The sequence below is a fragment of the Paralichthys olivaceus genome, chromosome 6 (genome assembly GCF_024713975.1).
Source record: "Paralichthys olivaceus isolate ysfri-2021 chromosome 6, ASM2471397v2, whole genome shotgun sequence".
In the NCBI taxonomy this organism is placed as follows: Eukaryota; Metazoa; Chordata; class Actinopteri; order Pleuronectiformes; family Paralichthyidae; genus Paralichthys; species Paralichthys olivaceus.
Window position 1 is genome coordinate 17,769,485 of NC_091098.1, and position 26,077 is coordinate 17,795,561.

Here is a 26,077-nt window from a genome sequence, read left to right on the forward strand (position 1 = left end):
CCGTCCTCTCCTCTCGGCTGGGCTGCGCTTGTTTGTCCTGGGTGAGCTCCGGCAGCCAGTGGAGGACAGAAGACACGACGGACGTACCGAGGGAAGAGGCGGACACGTGACGCATACGTCACTGACGGTGGAGTTGGCGTGAGAGCTCGAGCTCCTCCGCGGCGCAGAGAGCAGGAGTGAGTCAGACATCCCGACATGAGCCTGACCGGGGGGGCGACACGGGGCTGCCGCTGCCGCCGGTGCTGCTGATGGGTCAAGTTCTCCACAGCGACAGAACCGGTCCCGGTGAAAGGTGATGTGAGACTCACCTGTCTCTCCCCCCCCCCCCCCCCCCCCCCCCAGGTGTCCTCTGTTAAAGAGACAGTGAACACATCATGTCAAAAGTTATGATGCCTGCAACCCCTCATGACAAACACACAGAATTCACTTTATATATTCTAATATACTCACATATACAAAATATTTCATGTATATAACCCCTCATGACAAACACACAGAATTCACTTTATATATTCTAATGTACATACATAGACAAAAGATATCATGTATATAACCCCTCATGACAAACATACAGAATTCACTTTATATATTCTATTATACATACATATACAAAACATATAATGCATTCAACCCCTCATGACAAACAGCTACTGTGCACATACAGAAGTCATGATATATTTACTGATATACACACATCATGTCAGAGTTTATAATGCATAAAACCCATCAACAACTACTGTGCACATATAGAGAAATCATTTTATACATACTAATATACCCATATTATATTTTATTTATCCCAAATTGGGAAATTATTGAAAAAACAAAACAGCTAGTGTGCACATACATAATTTTACATGTAGGCCAATTAAGAGACTATGTCAAAGGTTTTCCCCCCATGTGAAACAACACATACTGTGTACTAATGTACAGAAAAATGGTGAATTAAATGTAAAGAAAAACTGTCCGATAGCCTCCTGACCATCCCCATGTGAATGCACGCTCAGGAAAAGGATCAGCCAAATCACTCAATTGACAGCATTTAATCAGGCCCAAGTAATATATCCCTCAGTTAAAGTCAAATAACGTCTACAGTGATGAGCAATAGAGGATGGAGCTGTAAAAAGCCCATCACCATAAGGCCCTCTGCTGGGCAGCAGAGAGAACGACAGAAAGATCACTAAGCTAGAACCAGCCGAAGAGGCAGTAAAGTCATGTCAAGTTACTCGATGTAGGTGAGCATCCACTGAAACAAACAAAAGCCCACACTGTCCAGTCTGTGCTGCTTGAATATAAATACTGTCTGTGTTTCTTTCTCCACTATGAAATCAGTCAATATCAGTGGGGTTTGGACTGTTGGTTGGAGAAAACCAGACATTTTACCAGATTAAAAGCAGCCACCAGGGCCCCCAAAGGTCCCAGATTTACTCCATCATTCGGGCCAAAACAATTCATCATATGCATTGATCAGGTTTATTTGTTGTGATTGCATTGGTGAAGTAGAACACGAGCTACGACAGGTCTACATCCTGCATCTTGTGGTGGGATCATGCACAAATCTAGTTGTAGGACCTTTGTTGTTTTAGTTAATATTGGGCTCATTTGGAGTCAAGTTTTATTTTATCCAACGGCTTCAGCTTTTGCCTGTGTCAGGTTATTACGTCACAGAATCCCTCAGGCAAGGTAGAATCAATCCATCATATATGTGAGGCTGCAAGCAGCATGTATTTTCATTATTAATACAGCTGTTGCTTTATTTAATAACCAATAGACAGAAAATGGATGTTATTATTCCCTAAAGCCCAAATAAACATATTAAAACTTTCTTTTTTTGTCTGACAAGTGGCAATGATGAGAGCTTGTGTGCAGTGTGTGTGCACGCAAACATGAACACCACTCCAGAGGAGGATATCAGACAGTAAGGCTAAACAAATTGTGTAAATGACGTCGTTTCAAGTTGAATTTGAATGTCAGGGCACTTGGATGACACCACAGGAGCAGTATGGAGGCAATTTTACGTTTGAAGAATCAGTCACATTTCATTCAAAAGTTTATGGACTCAAACACTTCACCCACCTCTCCACCGGCATAGTGGTGAGTAGATAATCCCTGTATCTTTCTTTAATTTACAGTTCTGTATTCTAGTGTGTGGTGGGAGGTGAATCCGGCCTCCAGTACTGACTCTAGCAGGTCTCCACCGCTGGGGGTCGCTGTAGGATTTAATAGCAGCTCTCAGTAGCGGTGCAGAAACGTCGCAGTCTCTGATTGGCTGCTGGCGGCTCGGGGTCAAACAGCTTCGCGCATGCTCAGAAGCTCTCACACAGTGAGCGACAGAAATCTGTCACATCAGCGGAGCCTTCATTCCTCTGATACCTCCACATATTGCTCCTCTGCTCCTCCGCTCCTCCGCTCCTCTCCCTCACATCTCACCCCCGAGCTCCCTTCAGATTCCTCCTCGGACTTTTCGACCTGTGCAGCGGCAGAAAACAGCGAAGGATGACGAGCAGCTCGAAGAGGAAAGAAGAGAGCCATCTGCAGAATGGGGGAGTTAAACAGTCCGCGTGGAGCAAAGCCCTCAACAGTAACGCTGTTTGGGAAGAGAAGGTCAGACTCTTTATCATTTATACTCTGGCCATTGTGTTGTTGTGTTTGCTTTGAGGTGTCCATACAATTAGCCATGCAGCTAATCTGCTGTTAGCTCCCCATACAGTAGCTATGGGGAGCTAGCTGCCACGCTAAGGGTTAATCTGGCTCAGTTGTGTCTGTCTGTCAAATCTGAAGAAGAACTTTTAGATGTTTGGGACAAAAAAGTGTTGGTTATGTTTCCTTCCTCGTCAGTATCAGGTCATCATATCGTTGAAATGCTTCTTTATATTTCCCACGATGTTGTCTCACACTAATTGATTCTGCTGTAAAGTAGTCAAGGCCCATCTTATAATCATCTTAAGAAAGAATGTATAAACTGTGAGAGGCTGGGTGCTCACAAATTATATACATACATTAGTAAATATCTGTGATTATCACAATACATGTCACATGTTATTTCTTTTTAATTTAATCCCAGATTTTAGCTTTTGAGTCAAAGTTCTTCTTCTTCGTGAGCTGAGAACGATAAGGTAACTTCTTCAAATCGCTTTTGTTCTCAGACCAACAGCCCAAACCTGAAAGATAGTCTATTTAAACATTCAACAGCACATCATAACCTGAATTAAACCTTGACCCCAAACCACAGAGGTCATAGCTACTGGGGACACTTTCTTAAGCAGAAACTGACACTGAGAACAACAACTGGTGACAATCTCACCATTCAGTCACAGCATTTGCTTATCCATTCCTGTTGTGCACAGTTTATCTTTGTCTTTTCCCACTTGTAGGAACAAGAGATAGATGAGCACAGAGTACCTGCATCAAGGCTAGATCTGGAAATGCTTTTCCATCGCAAGAACACATGCTAGAAGAAATGTATGGTTCAGGAAAGATCAGAAAAACTAGAATGGCCCTCAGTATAGCTCATACTTTCGTCCAGGGCCCCTTCTCGCAAAGAGGAATTCTTTGATTCTCCCCTACGTCCAGATCCAGGCCTAAATGTATCATGGTACGGTGGCTGAAAAAAGCCTAGCTTCTCTGGAGCCACATTTAAATCTGCTACAACCAACCATTTTATTTGGATCTGCACCAAATTGCACACACTTATAGATATCAGACCCCTAATAATGCATGTGTTTTTCCATCCAGATGATTGGTGAAAATGTCAAAAACGTCCCAATTCACAATGTTGGAAAAAGTTATTTGAAAAAATACCAGGATCCGTGCCAACATTGAATGTTTTCTTTCTTGGCCCATGTCCCATCCTTTCACTAAAGATTCATAGAAATTCATTCAATATATTTTGCCTTACTCTGCTGACAAACCAACCAATAAACAAACAAATGGACGAGGGTAAAAACAGAACCTCCTTGGCAGATGTACAAGTACATGACTTCAGGAAATACAATGCACCACTATGTTAAAGCTGGTTGTATTTCTTTTTTTACAGGATGAGTTTTTAGATGTGATTTACTGGCTCCGACAAATCATTGCAGTAATCCTTGGCGTGATATGGGGAGTTGCACCATTGAAAGGATTTCTTGGAATAGCCATGTAAGTATTCTGTCTGCCTTTCACTGAGCCTGTATGTCCTTAATAAAACACAGACAATCTAACATCTTCACTTGTCCTGCTAGATTCTGCATCATCAACGCCGGCGTCCTTTATGTATACTTCAGCAGCTTTCAGCAGATCGATGAGGAAGAGTACGGTGGCACGTGGGAACTCACCAAAGAAGGCTTCATGACTTCTTTTGCTCTGTTTCTGGTGAGGATGCTAATATTGATTGAAGCTTACATAGCCTTTTTTACTACAGATATTGTCCCCAATCATTTACATTATATTAAGGAATTATTTTTCTTGGCCTGTCTGGACAGGAGGAATGATAAGTGACTTAAAAACTGGTTCAGACTATATACTAGAATTCAAGGAATGCAAAATATAAATAATTAACCCATTCCTTCATGTCTTAGAACACGAACATGCAGTAATTATATTCTAAGAACTAATTGTAGTGTTTAATAGTCATGTCATAATTCTGGAATGAATCAACAAATGAATGTTTATTGCAGGTTTATGACAGATTCAGCAGTTTGTGATTCATTTAATCATCAACATCTATTCTGTGTGTTATTGTCTTCACCAGGTGGTGTGGATAATCTTTTACACAGCTCTACATTTTGACTGAGAGGAATCCATAGGACACTAAATACGAACATTTCTGTTGAAGCAAATTATCAAAACACAGGAACTCCATGAACTGAGGGGGTGTCACCGCTCCTACATACAGTATGACTTCTCAGTGTGCAGTGCATCATGGGAATCCTTGTGTGAATAACAAGATACTGCAAGACCATCATGATGAACATGCTCACTTATTGTACATTCTCTTAATTTGAGTGTTCCTTTTTTTAAGGCATTCTCCAGTACACTTCCCATTTGTTATATTTCCTCCCTCAATTCATCAACATCGTCTGTGACAGACCAGTAACGATACAGAAAGCAGCTCAGCAGTACAATAAATGCTGGAAAATAGGAGGAGGATGATTCATCTTGTCACCTTACTACAGGGCCCTTCTTCTGCTTTGGGAGAGTGACATGAACACACTGTAAAGACAACAACCAGTGTGTGTATTCAACCCGGTTTACTGCTCATGAGCTGCTCACTTAAATCATAGAAACTGGACGAAACAAAAAAAGTCTTGTCACATAGTAATCATGATTCAATCAGTCCATGAGTGTAAATGAGTGTTACCGTTAATGTAGCGACAAAATGCACCATATCAGATGTACTGAACTACTAATAATGCATTCATTATGTGGATTCACTGCTGAATTTTACTTTTGGAAATCTGGGCTGAAGAAAACAAATACATAATGAGAGGTATGACAGTGAAGTACCTTTTATATGTTAATGTTACCAGTTATGTTATTTGTCTGGTTTCAGCGGGGGAGTCTTTGGTCATGAAAATGTACAGGTGACTCTGTGCTACATTTTTTCTCCATTTTTTGCTGATAAATATAAACAAATAATTTTGAATTTAATCTGTCATTTCTTCTCAAGAGTGTAGACTTTGTGAAATATTGTGGTTGAAGTCGCACTAATTTTAACATCAAGCGAAATGGTTGTAAGATGTTTATATCCTTATCCTATATCTTATCCAGTCCCTAAGTCAGTATCTGCTACCAGTATCAAAAAGCTGTTAGGCCTGTTAGGACCTCATAACAATCTGATTTTTCTGCACACCCAGATAACTTCTTTAAACAAAGAGGGAGGGATCATGCATGTTGTGTTCAGATGCAAATTATTCACAGTCTCAAGCAAAAACCTGGTCTGTGCACTGCCATGATTTACTGTTCTGAAACCTACCTTTCATTGATTAATGACATTAGTTAGGAGGGTAGAAATAATTTAAATTAATTTGTTTCTTAAATGTAGCTTCCAGATCAAAGTCTTACCTGGAATTAATTTAAACTTGTCTGTAAATTCTGTATCATGTCCCTTTTTGTCAAATTCACCTTGTATTGCATAGATTTATTTGTGTTTATGTTATATCTTGTCTGATGTAACATATTTCTCAGTATTTTATAGTGAAGGCCTATTAAAACCAGTTCTGACAAAGTAATTGTAATGATACTGTTATATTAGATACACAACTGGTGATTGAAAGGATTGTATTTTCTGATCAAATTTTTGGGAATCATTAAACATGGTCTTTATTTGGCCTCCATTTTCAAAGAAATGCTCTTGTGTTTTTGTTTTTTTACTGAAACTTTTTTTTGTAACTTATTCATTCATGGATTTTCTTTGCACCTTTGCATTGAACCATATGCTGGCATTGCTAAGGTACAGATTTCCCCTTATTGAACTGCAGTCTATTTTATATTATGGTTGCAGCTAATTATTTTTAAATTAATCAATTGTCTGTGGAGTGTCATTAATGTCCTCCTTGTGTTCTCTTTATCTGACAGTTCAAAATGCTAAAGTTTTTAGTTTACGTTTATATAGAGGAAAGCTGTAAACCTTAATCTTTGAGAGGCAGAATGAGGATTTATTATCATAAAAATGATCAATAAGTGTCCTTACAGTCAACTGCCTGATCAGTTGACTACTTCCTGCAACTCTAGTTTAGACTGAAGCCAGCTTTTTGATATTCCTATATAATGGAAATCCATTGCTGCCAGCTATTTACTACACTATCTACTGTATATACTAGTCCTTAACCAATTTTTTAAATACATTTTCATAACTCCTTTTAACATCCCACTCAACCCATCAATGCCAACAGGCCACAACAATATGCTTAAGAAAATATCAAACAAATACAAATACACAGCATAAAAAATACAAATGAATAAACAACAAAAACAAACAACTTGAATGTAGATAAGATAAACGAGAGAAGATGGAACTTTATTGTTACTGAACGAAATTCCTGTGAAAGATATTGTTCCAAAGTTACACTAACAAAGAATAAAATAAATAGAGTATTGAAAAAAAGTGATGTAGAAAAATATGAAGTGTATAAGAAGCAAATGCAAGCAGACCACTGCCTATAACAAATAACAATACATTAAATACATGAATTATTCACCAGTCATTAAATACATGCACAGTCCTAGAACTTCTAACTTGATCGAGTATGAGTAAAATACAAAAGGTGTTTTTCTTCTCACGACAACATTGTTTCCTCTCGTTTTAAATTCAAATCAAGTTGTTGCCTGAAGACGAGTTCAAACCGTTCAAACGCGCTGACGTCACTCGTAATATCTCCGTGGAAACCACAGGCCGTGACGTCGCACGCAAAAAGCATGTGACGTAGAGAGCAAGATGGCGGCTCCCCTTTCCACGATGAAATTTTGGAAGCCGGGTAAGTTGCAGATAAGAAAACATTCCCACGTTTGCTGGAAGTTTTTCGGGCGTGTAGTTTATTAGTGTACACATGCTAACATGCTAACGGTGAATTAGCCTCGCTCCGGCCGCAGCCTCCTCCACAGCCGCGGCTGCGTGGTCCCCTGCAGCCCGGTAACGTTAGCTCTGCGGAACCCAAGTGAAAAGCTGTCAGAATGAAACAAACGCAAAGTAGCGATGCGGTTTAAACACCACTGGTTAGAGACTCGTGTGTCTTTTGTTTCGTGGCGCTGACACTGCGCTGAAGCTTGGCCGCTATCCTCTGTAACTCCTCGGCTCTTTACGATAAATAAAACATCTCCACCATCTGCTCTGCTCCAGGCGCCGAGGCTCCGGGGATCTCTGAGGAGCGGGAGCTCAACACGGAGACCAGCGGCTCCCCCGTCATCTTCAACCCGCACACCGCGCTCTCCATCGAGAAGCAGCGGCAGAAACTCCCCGTTTTCAAGGTTGCACTGTAGTCTCACTGTTTATAAGTGGCTGAAACTGTGATGAGGATAGATTGGTGCCATGATGCAGTGTTATAATGAGCATGATGATAGTGATACGCTTTAATTGTGTTGCACCTTTCATACGAGACACGAGGCTGAAAGTGCTTCACAGATATAGATGCAATAAAAACATGTTAAAATGTAAATCAAATAAGAAAAGAGCAGATGTTAAGAAACATGATATCATGTTAAAATGACATTCAAACGAAAAGGAAACAGAGAAGAAAGAAAATGATAGAAAATAAAGATAAGAGTGCAGGAAAGTGAAAGATGTAGTTAAAGGCTGAAGTCCTGTATTTTCTTTCTGCTATCTAAACTAAACCTTGGCAGTGGTGACAATTCTAACACAGTGAGGAGATATGACACATAATTGATCCTCCACCGGTTTGTAAAGTGTTTAGTTGTTTATGAGGTGTTTGTGTTTCTCATAAAGAATAGAATAAGATTAAGATTCCTATTTTTGGTAAAACTACATTCTTCACTCAGAAGCAAAGATCAGTCTTTAAGCTTGAAAGAAATAATAATCTGATATTTGTTGTGATAATAATCAACGTCAACTGATGTGAACCTTTCTGTCTGGATATACTTTTACCTGTTTTTCAGGGTTTCACATCTTCCTCTTTAACATGCTTGAGTTAACTTTCCAGAGTGACAAGAGCATTGAATGTGGTAGTGGGTTTTGGCCTCTTTAAGTGATTTTTTTTTTTTAATGGCTGTTGATGAGCTTTCTATTGTCATTTGCTTCCTAATCCAGCACAGAAACAACATCTTGTACTTGGTGGAGAGCTTCCAGACTGTCATCATAGTGGGAGAGACAGGATGTGGAAAGACAACACAGATACCTCAGGTTAGTATAATTCTGAAAGGAGCAACGTAATCTCTTTTCAAATTCGCATATGCAACCAGTTTAATAGCCACAAAGCAGAGCACTGTTTGATACCTGATATGGGTTTTAAATCACCTTGTCTTGATGCTTAGTTTGCCTTTTTTTTTTTGCAGGATTTGGACAACATCAGCCAGAGTTACATTTATGCTTAGGGTGCAGTTTTGCAACATCAATGTCTCTATCTCATCCTTTGTACTCCTCTTCTTCTTCTTTGGATCTCCCTACCTCCTCTTTTATCTGCCTTCTCTCAGTACCTGCTGGAAGCTGGCTGGGCGGCAGAGGGGAAGGTGATCGGAGTGACACAGCCCCGCCGTGTGGCTGCTATCTCTGTAAGAGCTCTGCTGATGTCCTCTGACTGTTCTGCTCCTTCTGCTGTTTTAATGTCATTTTACTGCAAAGACACAATCCTGCTTCATTCACTTTATATTTTCCCTCCTCTTTCCTGCTGATAGGTTGCCAACCGTGTTGCAGAGGAGAGGGGGGCCCTGCTGGGACACGAGGTGGGCTACACCATCCGATTTGACGACTGCTCTGATCCTCACGCCACAAGGATCAAGGTATTCCCACCAGATGAATGTGGTTTTCTTTTGCTATAGTTGGTTCCTCTCAGTGCTGAAACTGTCCCTGTGTCCTTCAGTTCCTTACAGATGGTATGCTGGTGCGGGAGATGATGGCTGATCCTCTCTTGAAAAAATACAGGTACAATTAAGTGAATTAAGCCGTTCCATAGGCAGTTTTCACAGCAAATATTTACAATATGACAGTAGCATCAAAGTAAGACGGATTCCGATTCAAATCCCTGTTTGGCTCTGGTCTTGCTGGAGTTTGCATGTTCTCTCAGTGTTGGTTTGGGTTCTGTCCAGGCACTCCAGCTTCCTCCCTCTGTCCAGAGACATGCAAATTGGGGTTAGGTTAATAGGAGACTCTAAATTGTGAATGGTTGTTTTTCTATGTTTTGTTGGCCCTGTGATTATGGCGGCGACCTGTCGAGGGTGCACCGTGCCTCTCACCCAATGTCAGCTGGGATCAGCTCTAGCTCTGCCTGCGACCGTCAAAGTATAAGCGGGATAGATGATTGATGGATGAATGGATAATTTGACAGTGAGCTAATGTGCACGACACCAGGAGCCTGAAACCGAAGCAGCTAAATGCAGCTCACTGATCATTAGTTAGTTAACGACTCCTAATTAATTTGTCAAAAATGTCGTCTTGTTATTGGACATGTGAACTTTTGAAGATTTTGTCATCAAGACTGAGTTGGATTCACTTCAACTCTGTTCTTTGTTGTGCTTTGATCCTCAGTGTGTTGATGCTAGATGAAGCGCACGAACGAACCCTGTACACAGACATAGCTATTGGTCTGCTGAAGAAGGTAACTCCAGCTGATGCTGTCAATAGATGAAATCTAAGCTTTACATAGTCATATGTTTCTAGCCATGAAAATAATGTCAGAAACTTTAACCTCTCCTTTTATTACCCTGACTCTTCTGACCTTTGCCGTATATTTTTTTTCTTTGAGTAGATTCAGAGGAAGCGGCGAGACCTGCGGCTGATTGTGGCCTCTGCCACTCTGGATGCCAAGGTGACTGCATGATTAAGATGAACAGATATGCTTGGTTGGCGAGTTGATTTCAGGTCAGATCACGTTGTACTGACATCTGCAATACACTGATGAAAGAAAGACACAATCAGGCCACTGCCGCGCTCAGCGTCAAACAAGTCAGCTGAATCGCTGCATCAGACATCTACTGTACTTTTTGATTAGGATGCTTTAATCTGCACTTTCAGATTACTATGTTGCACCACAATATTAACTTACATGCTTTTAAAAAAGTCCAATTGAGGACAGCAAGAGAATTTCTTTGGATCGCTGCTACAATTTTCTAAAAAAAGGAAGACAACCCTCCTCAATGCTTTTTTACTAACTGTACTATCACGTTTCTTCTGAAGAAATTCCATGACTTCTTCAACCTGAACGAGTCTGGGGATCCCAACAAGGACACGTGTGGTATTCTGACAGTAGAAGGACGCACGTTTCCAGTGGACGTCTTCTACACTGTCAGGTGCTCGACAAACAGATTTCAGTTTTCAGGAAATAAATTTGTGTAATTACTTTAGTATTTATAAGTCTTAAAATCTAAAATGTCTTCTGTTTGTTCTCAGTCCTGTGCCAGACTATGTGAAGGCCACAGTGGAGACGGTGCTGAAGATACATGAGACAGAGGATGACGGAGATGTCCTGGCTTTTCTAACCGGACAGGTGAGTGCGGCCATATCCTAAGAATACCACTCAACCTTTCTTTAATAACTTCTATTGGACAGAAGACTATAGATTGTACACCAGCATTCCATGTTTTATTTCAATTTGTTATTTGTTCTCATTTATAGGAAGAGGTGGAGAAAGTGGTGTCTCTCCTGCAGGAGCAGGCGAGGTCTCTGTCACGATATGGCATGAAGAAGCACCTGAGAATTTTGCCTATGTACTCTGGTCTCCCATATGCTGAGCAGATGAAGATCTTTGAAAGGGCACCTTCCTCTGTTCGCAAGGTAAATGCTTCCTGTGTTTTTGTGCAGCGAGGACAAATGATGTAAAAGTTAGCAATTCTGTCATTTTGCCCATATGGCCCATAATTCCTTTAAAGGTCCAGTGTGTAGGATTTAGGTGAAAGGGAACTATTGGCAGATATTTAATGTAGAATAATCCTCATGATGTTTTCACTAGTTCGTTTCATCTAAATTGTATGAATTGTAGTTTTCTTTACCCCAGAAAAGACCCTTTATGTTTAAATACTATATATTTACATCGAGGGGACCCTCTCTATGGAGACTGCCATGTTTTTTTACACACTGTACCTTTAAGAAAATATAATCAAGGATGAGGAACACACTGTCCGTACAGTATGGAAAACTAGAATGGCTCTCAGTAGAGTGAATACCTCCACCAAGGCCCAATAGAAAGCAGTTCCCTAAATATGTCAGATTTTTTTCCATCAGGATCCATGAATTATTCTTTGTGAAACTTATGAAAATGTCAAAAATACATGAAAAACAAGTCTGGATCCGCTCCTCGTCTGTATCTACGCCAACATTTAATTGGTTCTTTCTTGGCCCATCTCAAAACATGATGTAAAAAACTCACTGTTCTTTAACACTGTGATCTTTAAGAAGCATCTGTCTGACTCCCGTGTTGTGTCCTCCAGGTTGTGGTGGCTACCAACATAGCTGAGACATCCATTACTATAAATGGAGTTGTATTCGTCATCGACTGTGCATTTGTAAAGCTTCGAGCCTACAGTCCCTCCACTGGCATCGAGTCTCTGGTGGTCACCCCCATCTCCAAAGCCTCAGCGAGTCAGAGGGCCGGGAGAGCTGGCCGAAACCGACCTGGGAAATGCTTTAGACTTTACACAGGTAAGCGTGAGTTAACAGGTACAGAAGAGTTGTTAGTGTAGAATATCGTAATGTTAGAGAAAACTTGCATTGTTAACCTTTATGGAAAATTGTTGTAGTCCGTTATTTGTCTCCCTCCATCATCCCTCTGCCTTTTATTCCCTCCCCATTTCTTATTGCCTCTGTTCCTCTCTACAGAGGAGGACTTTGAGAAACTGCCGGCCTCGACTGTGCCAGAGATGCAGCGCACCAATTTGGCCCCTGTCATCCTGCAGCTCAAAGCATTAGGCATCGACAATGTGCTGCGTTTCAGCTTCCTATCTGTGAGTAGCTCTCGCTCTGCATCCACAGGGTGGCTGTCATGTTCACCCACTGTGAAAGGAGTTGTACTTTACATTTTAATTAGAGACTGACCCCCTGTCTCTGGGGGAAAGAAATACATAGAAACCACAAAACCAATGCAGCCGTGGTCTGTTTGGGCTTTTAAATATTCTCACATCATTTTTAGTCTGTCAGAGTAAATAATGATATTGTTGGACATAACATGCGTTTTCTTTTACTACAATTTAACAGCCTCCTCCAGCTCAGACCATGGTTCAGGCTCTGGAGCTGCTTTACGCCCTGGCAGGTAAGAAACAGGGCAGTCAGCAAAGTTTTAAAGTAAAAAGGTCCCTTAACTGCAAGATTGTGTGTTGGCAATCACAAGATGCAGAATCTCAACTATATGCATATCTGTTGGCAGGTCTGGACCATTACGGCCGTTTGACTGATCCCACTGGTTTGCGGATGGCAGAGTTTCCCCTCAGCCCCATGTTTGCGAAGATGCTCCTCGAGTCAGGAAACTTTGGCTGCTCCAAAGAGATTGTTACCATAGCTGCAATGATGCAGATCCAGAATATATTTGTGATGGCGCCCAATCAGAGGAAAGCTGCTGTAAGTGGAAAAACTGGCTTTTTAAAAGAAGATTATTTGACAGAAACGCTGTCAGTATAACAACGATCCAATTTTTGCTATCTCACCCTGCAGGCCCGAGAGCACAGGAAATTTGCAGTTGCTGAGGGAGACCACCTCACCATGCTGAACGTGTATGAAGCGTTCATTAAGGTACACATGTAGCTCAACCAGTGCTAGAGAAACACTTAGTTGGCTGTTGGCAAAACTCAAAGATAAAGATGACTCAAATCAACACACACATTTTATTTTCCTGCAGCACCAGAAGAGCTCCCAGTGGTGTCAGGAACATTTTCTCAACTACAAGGGTCTGCTGCGGGCTGTGACCGTACGAGAGCAGCTCCGGCGTCTCATGAACAAGTTCAAGGTGCCGCGGACTTCCAGTGAAGGTAAGTGTGCGTCTCGTCAATCCCTGTGTGATGAGACGTATCAGCTGACCCCAGTGAATGACACATTCTGACTTAGTGGCAGTAGCTGGTGACCTTTCTTGTTTTCCGCCGTGTGTTTTTAATCTCTTAAAATGTTTGTCATGGGCAGGAGATCCTGATGTGATCCTGAAGTGCATTGTGTCTGGGTTTTTTGCTAATGCAGCCCGCATTCACCATTCTGGCTCCTACAGGTGAGAGACTCCTTCACCAGTTATCACTCCTCTATCAGATATTTGCCTTATTTTATTATTTAATTAATCATTTATCATCTCATGTGCCAGGACTTTACGAGATGATCGTGAGCTTCACATCCACCCCAACTCTGTGCTTTTCGGGGAGAAACCTCCAAAATGGTCAGTGTACATTTTCTTGCACTCTGTTGCTGCAGTGCTTTTATGTTCAAATATGCTCTTTTATTCTCATACATTAATTCAACAACTACACTTAAAATGTTCACATTGTCTCCTCCAGGGTTGTCTTCAATGAAGTGGTGCAGACATCAAAATACTACATGCGTGATGTGACTGCTGTAGAGTCGTCCTGGTTGGTTGAGTTGGCCCCTCACTTTTACAAGCAGGCCAAGGTAGGGGGGAAAAAAGAATCACTTATCACACAAAAGTTATTTTTTTGTCTCAGTTTGTTTGTCATTTAGCAGGATTACGCAAAAACTACTGGACAGATTACCACAAAAAATTGGTGGGAGGATGTGGAATGGGTCAGGAAAGAACTGATTAAAATTTGGTGCGGATCAGTTGTGGACCCGGGAATAGTTTTTCATTTTCTTAAACATTACAAGACTGCATTTTCAAGTTTCCTTGATTTGTCAGAGAAGAATTCATGGATCCTAATAAATAAAAACAATGCTTGGCCCAGATTCAAAATAAATATCTAGATGTAGTCAATTTATGTTTCAAAAGCGGACAGTTGTGTTGGGTGCCATTGTAGTTTTCATTTTCACTGAAAATATCATTTAACAACACTTAAGCTGTAACTATATATTTCTGGATTTCTTTCGGAGCTTCTCTGGCACCACAGTTTTTTTGGTTGTCTGTTAACAGCGCTGCTTTGACTGAACTGTTTCTTGTTTTCTCTTTCAGCATGGTTCACTGGCCAGCAAGAGATCCCGGGTCCTGTAAATCTCGCCATCATTTCACCACGATAAGACAAAAGTCACTGACCTAATGGAGAAAAGCCGTCTCAAGTTGCCACTGTGCCCCCTCTCCTTTTCATTGTATATAAAGATGTAATATATTCATTTTACATGTCCACCTGCACATCCTCCCCACACTCTGTGGCCATGTTAGAATAGCAGTAAGTAGATATATTTTTTAGTACCTATGTGAACACATTTAGATTCATTCCATTTGAATTAGTCTTGTCTTGCTTTTCGGCAGGATGTAGTTCATATTTAAGAGTAATTGATGATGAATGTGAGATGAGTCCAGGCTGTGCCTGTGTGTGTGTTCGTTTAGGCTTCGTCATGTAGTTCATTCATAGTTGTACATAGTCAGAGCATCCTGAGGTCCAGGGAACGACTCCTGTGTCAGAGGCCTGTCCATAACTGGTTCTAGGCTTCATTATTTTTTTAATTGCCAATTTTTTTTTCTTGGTTGCATGATGAACAATGAAAGATGATGGAGTGTGAGGATGTTTTCCTGTCTGAGACTTGAGCTTTAGTTCTTTCGGTTAGTTTGCTCTCCTCCTAGCCTGGGTGCTTTGGTTGTTAATCGGCACTTTAACTCCAATTCAATTTTGATCTCTTAAACTTCTGGGCAAATGTGTAGTGGTATATATTTTCAGACCGAAAGAGGGAAATACATTTATTTTTTTCAGTCAACTTTCAGATCTAACTCAAGATGATAATACTGTGAAAGGTCTGCTTTACTTTTGGATCCTGGTTTTTCCGCTCTGTAACTACAGTCTAGCTCAGGCGTAGTGGCCTTGTCACCGCTCTGTGCCCGGTTTCTTTATCAGTCTATTTCACATTTCATTTTCTGGAATGGAATGTGCAAATACACTCGAGCATTGTAAATGAAAAGCTGTGAAATCAAACCTAAAGCTGAAGTGCCATTTCTAGCTGTGATGACAAAGTGCTTTCACACACGTATCCAAAGCCTCAAGGAAACAGTAGCATTTATCTCTGTGGCCATCGTGATTGCGTTTCCTCTTATGGATCGTCTCACCTCTGAGCAAGGCCATAATGTACTTTTCTTTCCTTGTTACCTACAACATCTTCAACCTGGTGTTCAGTAAAATCTCCAGTTACAGTATTTATGACCTCCATTCCATATAGACAGCATGAATGTGCCCTACATTTCTGCTTTCCTCTTTGGTTCTTCTTTCTTTTTTTGTTTGTCTTTGGAGGTGTTTGGCTCTGAAAGCGTCAGAGAGCTTTAAGAATTCAAAAGTTTGTCATTTCACTCTTCTGGGATCCAAACCAGGGAGGTCACAGTCACCCATTTGTACTCCTGCTGCATGGTCTTGTTCTTGAGGTCGTGAGCGTAGATTCACTGAACCTGTAATCAAACCACAGAACAACAAACCATAGCGTAGATACCAGCTCAAATTAGATGAACACACAAATGTACACAAAACTACCTTTGCATGCTTAACGGTACTCTGATGTAGATCTATAAACACTCGATCAACACGTAGACTTCACCGCAAATGAATACATTTTGCGAGACGACTCGTTTATTCTCATTTGTGCTGATACATGTGCAGCCAAAGCAGTAATCTGTAGACCTGTGTCACTGCTCACCTCTGAAATAAGACACTGTCACTTGTCATTTCTTCCTCACACCCTCTAATAAAGCCTTATTGTCATGCACTGAGAGTCGGCTCTGATTTCTATATTCACTGAGGTACTTCTGTACGTCTTTGTGCAGTTTATGTCTTTGCCAGGTGATGTCACTGTTGTATCACAAACAGACTTGAGCAGAGCGACCAAGAAAATCATCAAGTGTGAAGAATGTTTGTAGTGTCTCCATCCAGGTATTCATACTCTGCTTTGGTAAGAGTGTGAATTAAAAATGGTTGTACTTGATGAAAAGTTACTTGGGTTTAAATTTGGAGATGCAGCATGATGATCACATGAGTGATCTGTTAATGTACAGTGAGTGAAATAATCACGTCATGAATAGCAGACTAATAGTTTCACAATACTGACCACAGGAAGCCACTAAAAGACAAATGCAACTCTACTTTCTCAGCATCTCTGAAATACTAAAGTCAAATACAAGACTGATGTAATTTTCTAAACACATCTTGTGCTTTTGTACTCTGTACTGTACTGCCACATTAAAAATAAATTGAAAAAAAAAAGATCACAATCACATTCATGACAACCAAGACAACCATGTAACCAGCGAGTGCCATACTCCAGGGTGGACGTGCAGTGAAGAAGGCCTTTAAAAAGTAAAACCAAAGAGGCTCCATCAATCTCCAGATATATCAAAATCTCCAGGTTTTACATGCAACACTAACCCATGTAACATGGGATGTAACAAAGTACGTTGACCTTGTTACTGTACTTAAGTATATTTACCATGTATCTGTACTTTACGTAAGTAGATTTATTTTCAGGTCCTTTAACTTTTACACCTCTACATATATCAGCAAATACCACTACATTTATACGTTACATAATAAGAGTCTGTACTATGGTGTATCAAAGAAAATGGCTGCAAAAAGTATTTCTACTTTTAAAACTTAGAATAGTATATTTCAAAGCAGGTACTTACTCTTACTTCAGTAGAAAGGTTGAATCTCCTCTCTTCACCATTTTTCTCTGCTCACTCTAACCGGTCGGGGCAGATGGCCGCCCACATTGAGTCTGGTTCTAGAAGTTTCTCTATAATCTTTAATGTCTTGACCTTACCATGTAAAGTGCTTTGTGATAATGTATATTATGATTTGGTGCTATACAGATAAAATAAAATTGTATTGAATTTATTCATTGTACATTTACTTGAGTAACTTTTTGTTATTTATTTGTACTTTTACCTGAAAAAAATGTTACAGTAACTGAAATGTTAGGAGTATCAAGAAGTGGGTTGTGATGTCATCTCAGATAACATTTTGTCTTTTTGAGGGAGCCTGTGCAAATAAAATTCATTTCAAGATGTAATATTTTTCATATGTGCGCATTTTTGTTGCTTTTTCCCAAATTAATGTGTTAAAAACCTAAACATACCCAAGAACAAATCTGGTACCATGGGTGTAGTATTAATATCGCCCACTAGGGGGCAGGTGAATCGCTGCACTGAGTACATCACTACGCAGTAAAAAAAAAAAAAAAACGAGTAAGAGAAAAACGCGGGAAGTGTCCTCACCTGTTTACCTGGTGGTGAGTTCATGTGGTGAAGTGTTTGTCAGACGGTTTATATCATGTTAACATTGAACCAGCGACTCTTTTGAAAACAGAATCCTAGTTTATAGAACATGTTTTCATCCATGTGACTGAAAGATTCTTCAGACTCCTGTAAAACAACGGTGAGTGTTTTAAACCAACTCAAACAAGGCTGAGCGATAAACTTCAGAGAAACCTGCGGTCACCTCTGACTCATTTGTTCCACCGAGCTAAAACCAACTTAGATAGACTCCTGCCACTAAACCTAATAAAGGTTATGATGTTCGGCTTTTGTTGAATCTGTGTCACAAAGATGTTCATTCAAACCTAAAGTCAAAATGGAGGCTGCAGTTTGTGCTGCTGTTGAATTGCACTTTGCCTCATGGCTGGGTGATATTTTATTTTGGAATATAGGACAAGACGCTGAATATTCCTTGTATGTTCTCCTGCACTCATGTGTTTGTTTGTTATTGTCATTATTGTAATGTAATTTCCATCATAAAGCAGAAGTACAAAATGATCATTATTGATACTGACTCATATACATTTTTATAATCTTTTATAATAAGCCAGTTTAAATGTAATCATGTTCTGCCTCCTGATAACCAATAGAGAGAGGACAACAGAAGAGTTTATATTTGACTCCCAACAAGCTTTATGTTCTGGGTCAGTTCTCAGAGGAACTGAGGCCAAAACCTAGCGATCATTTCTACATGTGTTGTATACTTCTGTGGGCTGTTCAAAAATATTAGATGTTGTTGTCCTTCCATCCTTTATAGAACAAAAGCTTATATATGTGTTCCAACTTGTGGTGCATACTCAATATTTTGACAAGGACTATTTTACTCATTTTGTTTTCTTTTACACTGTCTGGTTTTAGAATTGCTTCAGTTGTTGACCAATGCAGCAGCCTCTTGTCAGATAGAACTGTGTATTAACTGCATTATGAATATATATATATATATATATATATATATATATATATATATGTATATAGAACCTTTCTAGTCTTAAAGACTGCTCAAATTACTTCACACCGCTGGAGGAGTAGGGGATCAAACCGTTGAACTTCTGGTCAGTGGACGACCTGCTCCTTGTCCTGAGCCAGAGCAGTAGCTCTACTAGAATAGCAGTAACAGAAAATTGGAGCCGTTGTGTAACCATAATATTTAAGCTCTGTCCGACTTGTTAAAATCAAAATGATATGATTAATATTTCTAGATGTAATGATGTTAGATATTCATCAGAGATACTTGCAGATAAGTGTTCATTTCAGTATATGTGTATCCCTGCTCTCCCAGCTTACTGTCTCTCACCTTTTAAAGCATCTTTTACCATTTGTCTTTTAGCATTTGTGAAACTCCTCCTTCTCACACCACTGACCTACACATTCAACACAGAGACCTTTTTGAAAATTACATTCTCTTTTTTTATTTTTCACTAACTGATTAATCGGCCAATTGTGGATTTACTTGTAAACACTGACAAATGACACATAAGGCCACATCAATGAATCATTCAGGAACTTAGTCTGTATTCTGCAGTTGTGTAAGTTAGTGAATGTTTGCCCACAGTCTTTAAATTGAAATCTCAGATTTAAAGGTTGATTCCTCGGCTGTGTGCTGTTGGTTAAAGTGAGATGCTAAAGCAGGGAGAGTGTAGACAAGAGTAGTGTGTAGGAGAAGACAAGCAGTGCTCATTTTCACAGCACAGCCAATGTTGGTCTCTCTTGACAGAACAAGGTGAGTGTAGACTAGTGCTGGGCCGGTTACCTGAGAGCTGCAGAATGAAGGAGTAACGTCTCGTTTGAAATAAAGTGCAGGCAACGGGCCTCCATCTGAAAACATAGAGCCAGAGCTGATTCCTCAATGAATCTGTGACTGACTACATCACAGCATGTCTTTGTACCTTCCTTTTTAAATAGAGCATGATAACCTGGAGGGGTCAAACCTGGAACGATGTGTTTTTCTCTTGTTAATTAATCAGTAATGATTATTTGTTACAACACAATTAAGTGAAGTAATTGTACATTAATTGTATCAATTAAGAAGCAATGTAAAATGTAGCCAACACATTAGTCAATTATGACTAATGTGTTGGCTACAATATTATGAATAGCCTACTTATCTATATATGTTTATATGCACAATACTTTCTGTCTCTCAGTACTTTTCTACATTTCTTCAGAGATCGACATTCGCCTTGATACCTGAGGGAACTAGTTCTTTGCTTCAGCTGCAAAGACACTTGTCCTGTGTTTGCTTCAGTTTATACATTTTCCTCTGATCCACTGCCTGAGTTCATCAAAATCCTGTGTAATTGCTTTGTTTCTGACCATAATGATGAAATTAATGAATAAAGTCTTTATCAAATTTATTGTATAATTTATTTTGCTTTATTTTTTATGGTGGGCCACATTCTCTGCGACATCTGTCTGTGTCTGTAACAAAACTAAAAGGGAATGAAAATGTAGTTAACTACTGTTTATATCAATTCTAGAAATGGGTGCGGTTGCATTGTATTATTGTTGTGTATAATAACATATAATATCACAAAAGCTTGGTGTCCCATTGTTTGATCTATTGTGTAAAGGAATTAATTGTTGTGAGCAAATCTGAGTCAAACTGATAATCTACCGAGTTACTTATCAGACGTCAAATCACATTATGTTTCATCTTGAAGATGTTTTATTATTTTTAAAGTATCTCACAACTGTGGTTTAGCCTTGTGAATCGTGTTGGTTCTGTGTTTTAGGGATCCTCTGAAGTACTGCAGGTATAGCTGGGACACGTGTCATTTGACAGGATGGGGGCTTTTTGCTGCAGAGGACAACAAAACAAGTAAGAGAGGCTACATTTCTACATGTGTTTTTCAGTTCCACTCAGTTGCCCATTAGTGTTGTGTAATGACATACATGCGACGTGACAGCCGGAGGTATTAGTGATTAATCACGTGCATGTGTCTCAGGACGAGGCAGCAGTTGGAACAGGCTGTGTGTGCGTGGTTGAGTGTCCCTCGCCATATTTCAGTGCTGTCAAAAATCATTGACATGTTCTACCCATTTCAAAGAATGTTTAACAGTTTCTAAACGGTTTGATGGGAAAACGAGTCATGTGTGAATTGTAATTACCCCCTGTTCAAAGTTTGTACATGTTTTGAAAGAAAACAGTGTGGTTAATATTTCTCCCCTCAGTGAACAACCAGTAATAAGTGCCAGCTTCCAGTTTTTTGAGGATCTTGTATTTGTGCGTCCTGTATTATGTTTGTGTAGGATTGTGCGATAAGACGATGTGTTACTCCTTTACATTGTTAGGCCCTCGTGGACTTCTTCTTTAAGGCAGTGTGGATTCATACATGATTTTTGCATCAATGTGATAAATCGTTTTGAATTATAACACATTTAATTTTCTGATTCAGCCACAAACAAACATCTCAGTCTTGTTTTGTTAATCATTTATTTCTCAATTGATTTTGCATAAAATGAACCCCTATCACTATGCAAATACTGTGATTTTAACAACTTGTGTAAGCATGATGTGAGTGTATGCACATGAGATTCAAGGTTAATGACATAACATTAGGAATTACTGCTCGAACCCAGTGACGGGGAAGTTTCCTTGTAAACTGGTGAAATAACAGTGATGAGCACATTTTCCAAAATTAACATGCATAATGACTATTATATTTTAAAACAAATTGATTAATGCTTTCATTTAGAATCTACTAATAAGTGAAGTGGTAGCTACGTCCACGACCTAACGATTATTTTCATTATCAATTAATTTGCTCAATTAACTTGATGATTTTTTTTCAATTAACTGATTAATCCTCACCCTTTCGAGATAGGAATCTTAATCTTCATATATTACTTGTTTTGTATAACCTATAGCTCAAACCCCAAAGCTATTCAAGAAAAGTCGAATAAAGAAATAATTGTTTGTTGATTGATTAACTGAATAACTGACTAAATGATTGCGCTCCAGTTTGTTTAACAGGATGGGTGAGAAAGCTGTTTTTGCATTAATCTGTAAAATCATGAATAAAAATGAATTATTTTACATATACCAGTTTTCTCTCACTGTATCCATTAACGGGAGATAACATTACGCTCTGGACATGGTGTGTGGATCTGATCATTTTTCAGGACATTTTCTATAACATGAACAAAAATCTGTATTTCCAAGTAGCTGTATGCATGAAAAAAAGAGATTTCAAGCATGGGAGGAATTTTTACATTTGGGAGGGAGGATGCAATCAGTAACATGGGACTCGCAGAGGCCTCCTCGGGTGACAAATTGAAAGTGTCTTGGTCTAGTTTATAGCCCTGATCAGGTCAAACGAAAAATATTGGAGGTCTGGGTGAGGAGACAGGCCCGCCTGGTGCAGATAAATGGACTGATCATTTCTTATTGAGAAACAATTCCTAAAAGGTAGTTTACTGTGTGACTGGGGAAGCGGCGAGCGGAGAGCAGAACACGCACCCACTGCTCCCTCCCTGACCCTTCCTCCACTGCCGGAATTAAATGGATAGAGAGAACGCGTGTTTCTGATGGCACTCCTCCGCCAGAGAGACACACCATTTGTTATGAAGTAGGGGTTCTGATGAAGTGTAGGGAGCTCCTCTTTCTTTTTTCTCCCCTTTTTTTCATCCTTCCTTTCTCAGGCACTACAAGGCCGGCCTTCAGTCTGCTTCACATGAAATGGATGGAAGGAGCCGATTGAATTTTACACTCCCCTGGTCATGATTAATGTGCTTGGTGTGGGGCGTCTTGGCAGTGAAACTCCACTACCACTAGCTGGTGCTCAAGCTCCTCCATGCCTGCAGCCTGATAACTTTGCAGAGGGGTTACTGTAGCGGGGTAGCTGTTAAAGCTGGCCAGTTTTGTTCAGGAAGCTGGTCCTCTCACAGCCCAGAACCACTTTAACTGCCCTTCCCTGCGTGTTCATAGAAAATCTCTGCTCTTGACTGCTCGCTCGTTATTACTTCACGGTCAGTTTCTCAGTATGTTCTGTACCCACTGTTACTTGGCAGGCTGTGCTGCAAATGTCAATTTATCACTTAACCCATTGTTAAAGGGTGAAAGACCTAATAAAAGATGCCAGGTCATATTAGCCGCTTCCTTAACCGATGCTTGTGGTGTCATTTTACTTATTCAGACCTGAAATTACACCAGAAGATAGTTTGTCTATAACAAATGTTGTTTGTAGCCATTTTCTAATCTTTTACAGCAGGTTAACAATGTTCCAGGCACGTGTAAAGTTCTTACAGGACATAAACTTGAAATAAACACAGGAGTTTCATGGTGATAAGATAATTGTATCATCCTGTGAATTAGATAATAAAGCCAGTATCATGAGGTGGACAGGTTCGGCCAGACACCCTCAAAGTATCTGGTGATAAGGGACCCATATTTAATGGCGTTAATGGCAGTAAGGCGGGATGGAACAGACTGGATTTACAGAAGTGCCTTAGATGAGAGATCAATAAAGAGGTAACTGAGTGGATGAGCCAGACTAAGCAGGAATTGGAGCAGGTTTAATTTTGCATAAATAATGTACAGTGTGAGAAGAGAGGGAGATAGAGGTAGTGCAGCCAGATACAAGGTCCCTTCTTTTTATCATTTGTTGTCTTTGCAGTTTATTTTATTTATTTATTTATTTTTATCTCCAGTGACTTCACCATATTTTCCTTTATTTTTTTGTCGTACTTTTGTTTCCTCATCACAGCGCTTCTATTTGGGTTCTACTTCCACATAAATTTTGCCATCTATGCTACACATGTGTTTAATCAGTTATACTCTTAGAACCCCTGCAAGTGGATTGTATGTTGCCCTGCCGGAACTCCCAGTGCATCCTCCACAGTCCAAACCCTGCTTCAATCACCAGGACGTCAGCTGATGATGGATGGAGCTGTCTCCCTCCAGGTTGTCATAGCATCTGTTGCGTGGTGGTCACTGTATCCTTCTCTGCCGACGCCCACTCGCTCACTGATGGGTCTCCATCGCTGTTTGTGTGCGGGCCGTTAGGTGGGTAATGGTGGCAAATGAGAAACACAAACCTACCTCTCAGTACTGCCTTGAAATTGTTTTGTCTTGCGTATTATTGGTCACAAGGTGAGTTTGTAGTGACTCATTAAAAGATCCACTTCAGCTTGACTCCTATCAGAATGGGTGTTTGTGGTTGAAATGGATTTAAGGTGGCTAGAATGTCCATCCTCGACTTAAGGTGGGGGAAGGGGGAAAGTACAGCGGGAGCAGATAACTGGAGATAAAAACAATGGGAGAGTGACGAAGGGAGGGATGGCTGAATGAGGGAGAAATCAATAGGAAATCAGTGTTTGGGGAGGGCCTGTCGTTTATCAGGTGACACGGTTAAACAGCGTTAAGGCACTAAAAGTGAGAAAAATATGGGCCATCCCCATGATGGTATTGATCACCGCAGAATGGGGCAGCAGAAGGCCGAAGCCACTAATAAAATAAGACATATCTGAGTGGGAATCAGCCTGGGATCGATGGGCACGGTGATCAAGGCCAAAAACATCTTCACTGGGATTTAAACTTGTTCTGCCGCCCCTTGCCCCCCTTACACTCCTCACTGAGAGAAAGTGTGATTGAAGTGGTCGGGTCACTTGAGGCCCTTCAGGCTGGACTCACTTTGGGTGAAAATATGAATTGATGGAGAGAAAATGTGTTCTTTATCCTAAACAAGCTTCACTTTATATTAAATACAGGCACGTTCCCCTTGTTCTGTACTGCAATGTTTATCTCTATGGTACAGTGACCAAATGTCTCATTACCTCCCCCAAGGATTTTTTCAGCCTTCATTCGTTTGTTTGTTTTTTCAGCAAGGTTACGCAACCTTGGTGTACGTATCGGGGCTAGATCCAATAGCAAATGGATCTTGACTTAACAAAAAAAAATCTGGCATCTTTAGCAGACTGATATACATGAGTATAAGTTTGGTGTGGTTTGATTGAATTTAAGTGGACTGTTGGGCCTTGGTGAATGTAACTTGTATTTAGGTCCTTTATTTACTACTTTATGGAGATGCAGACCTTCATTGGATATATCTGTGCCGCCATTACACACTTGGATTTAATTATCGTGGTGTCTCTCAGTCAGTGGGTAGTTTTGTTGAGCTGCAATCTTTATAGTCTCATTTTCTCTGATGAATTTTTGGACCTGATGGACATTGTCTTGTTGGCTGAAAGTTTGGTTTCCTGTCTCTGTTCCTGTCTCAGTTGGCACCAGTTTTAAATTGTGTGTGTGAACTAAACTTTTTCGACATGATTAAAATGTAGAGTGACATGTTGAGTCATATTTATTGTTACATTACATTTTTGTATTTGATACAAACAAACTGAATAAATGATACATTCTGTTTAAGGACATGTTTATTTTGCACGCAATCTGTGGTGAGCTTTTTAAACAAAGTCTGAGATTAAGTATTTTAGCTGTGATTATCCTGAAGCTGCTTTTTAAATTTTTCTCTCATAAAGTTTTTACCAGTTTTTTCCTCCAGATCTGAAAATTTGTTTGACTGCATGGTTTAGTTTTTGCTCAGATATGTAAAGTTGTAACTTTATAGAAACACTTCCGTGCCTTTCTAAATTTGATTTGCTTTGTTATAATTAGCGAAGTCCTGTTTATGAACTTCAATGTACGAAGATTTATTTTATGAACTTATGGACATTTTTCCTGCATCTCACTTCTTTCCCTTTTATCTTCATCCGCCTTCATCTAAGAGCTTTCATGTTGATTGATCTCATTATGCCAGAGGTTTTGTCTGAAAATGGGCCATAACAAAGAGAGACAAAAACATTGAAATCAGTTCTTGTAACTGTTTAACATCTGGTTCTAGGCATTTAATGGCTTTAGAAAGGCAACCAGAAGGAGGGTCTTGGTGTTTGTTTGTTCTGTTTTAGCATTGGGGTGGTGATGTAAATAAACAGAATATGTCTATACAGGCCACTTCTCTGATTCCTCCCCAGTTCCTCTCCAGTTCCTCTCCTCCATTTATTACACACCAGATGGTGAAAGAAGGATTCTCTGAAACAGATATGATGGCAGAGGTGCTAACAGA

At 40.0% G+C, this 26,077-nt stretch overlaps 2 protein-coding genes across 2 annotated transcripts; both read left to right on the top strand.

Annotated features, from left to right (window-relative positions):
• The first annotated feature begins 208 nt into the window (after positions 1 to 208).
• Positions 209 to 6,329, top strand: rab5if (RAB5 interacting factor). Its single transcript, XM_020096060.2, has 4 exons — positions 209 to 2,604; positions 4,037 to 4,140; positions 4,224 to 4,353; positions 4,733 to 6,329. Exons 1-4 carry the CDS (start codon positions 2,497 to 2,499, stop codon positions 4,772 to 4,774), a joined length of 384 nt encoding a protein of 127 aa, XP_019951619.1. The 5' UTR covers positions 209 to 2,496; the 3' UTR covers positions 4,775 to 6,329.
• Positions 6,330 to 7,310: 981 nt separating this feature from the next.
• Positions 7,311 to 16,474, top strand: dhx35 (DEAH-box helicase 35). Its single transcript, XM_020096330.2, has 21 exons — positions 7,311 to 7,457; positions 7,820 to 7,947; positions 8,744 to 8,836; positions 9,127 to 9,204; positions 9,328 to 9,432; positions 9,513 to 9,574; positions 10,178 to 10,247; positions 10,398 to 10,457; positions 10,826 to 10,938; positions 11,039 to 11,135; positions 11,264 to 11,422; positions 12,076 to 12,286; positions 12,464 to 12,588; positions 12,839 to 12,893; positions 13,008 to 13,198; positions 13,292 to 13,369; positions 13,476 to 13,605; positions 13,754 to 13,835; positions 13,926 to 13,997; positions 14,116 to 14,227; positions 14,742 to 16,474. The coding sequence occupies exons 1-21, from the start codon at positions 7,418 to 7,420 to the stop codon at positions 14,778 to 14,780; spliced, it is 2,100 nt and encodes a 699-aa protein (XP_019951889.1). The 5' UTR covers positions 7,311 to 7,417; the 3' UTR covers positions 14,781 to 16,474.
• The last annotated feature ends 9,603 nt before the right edge of the window (positions 16,475 to 26,077 follow it).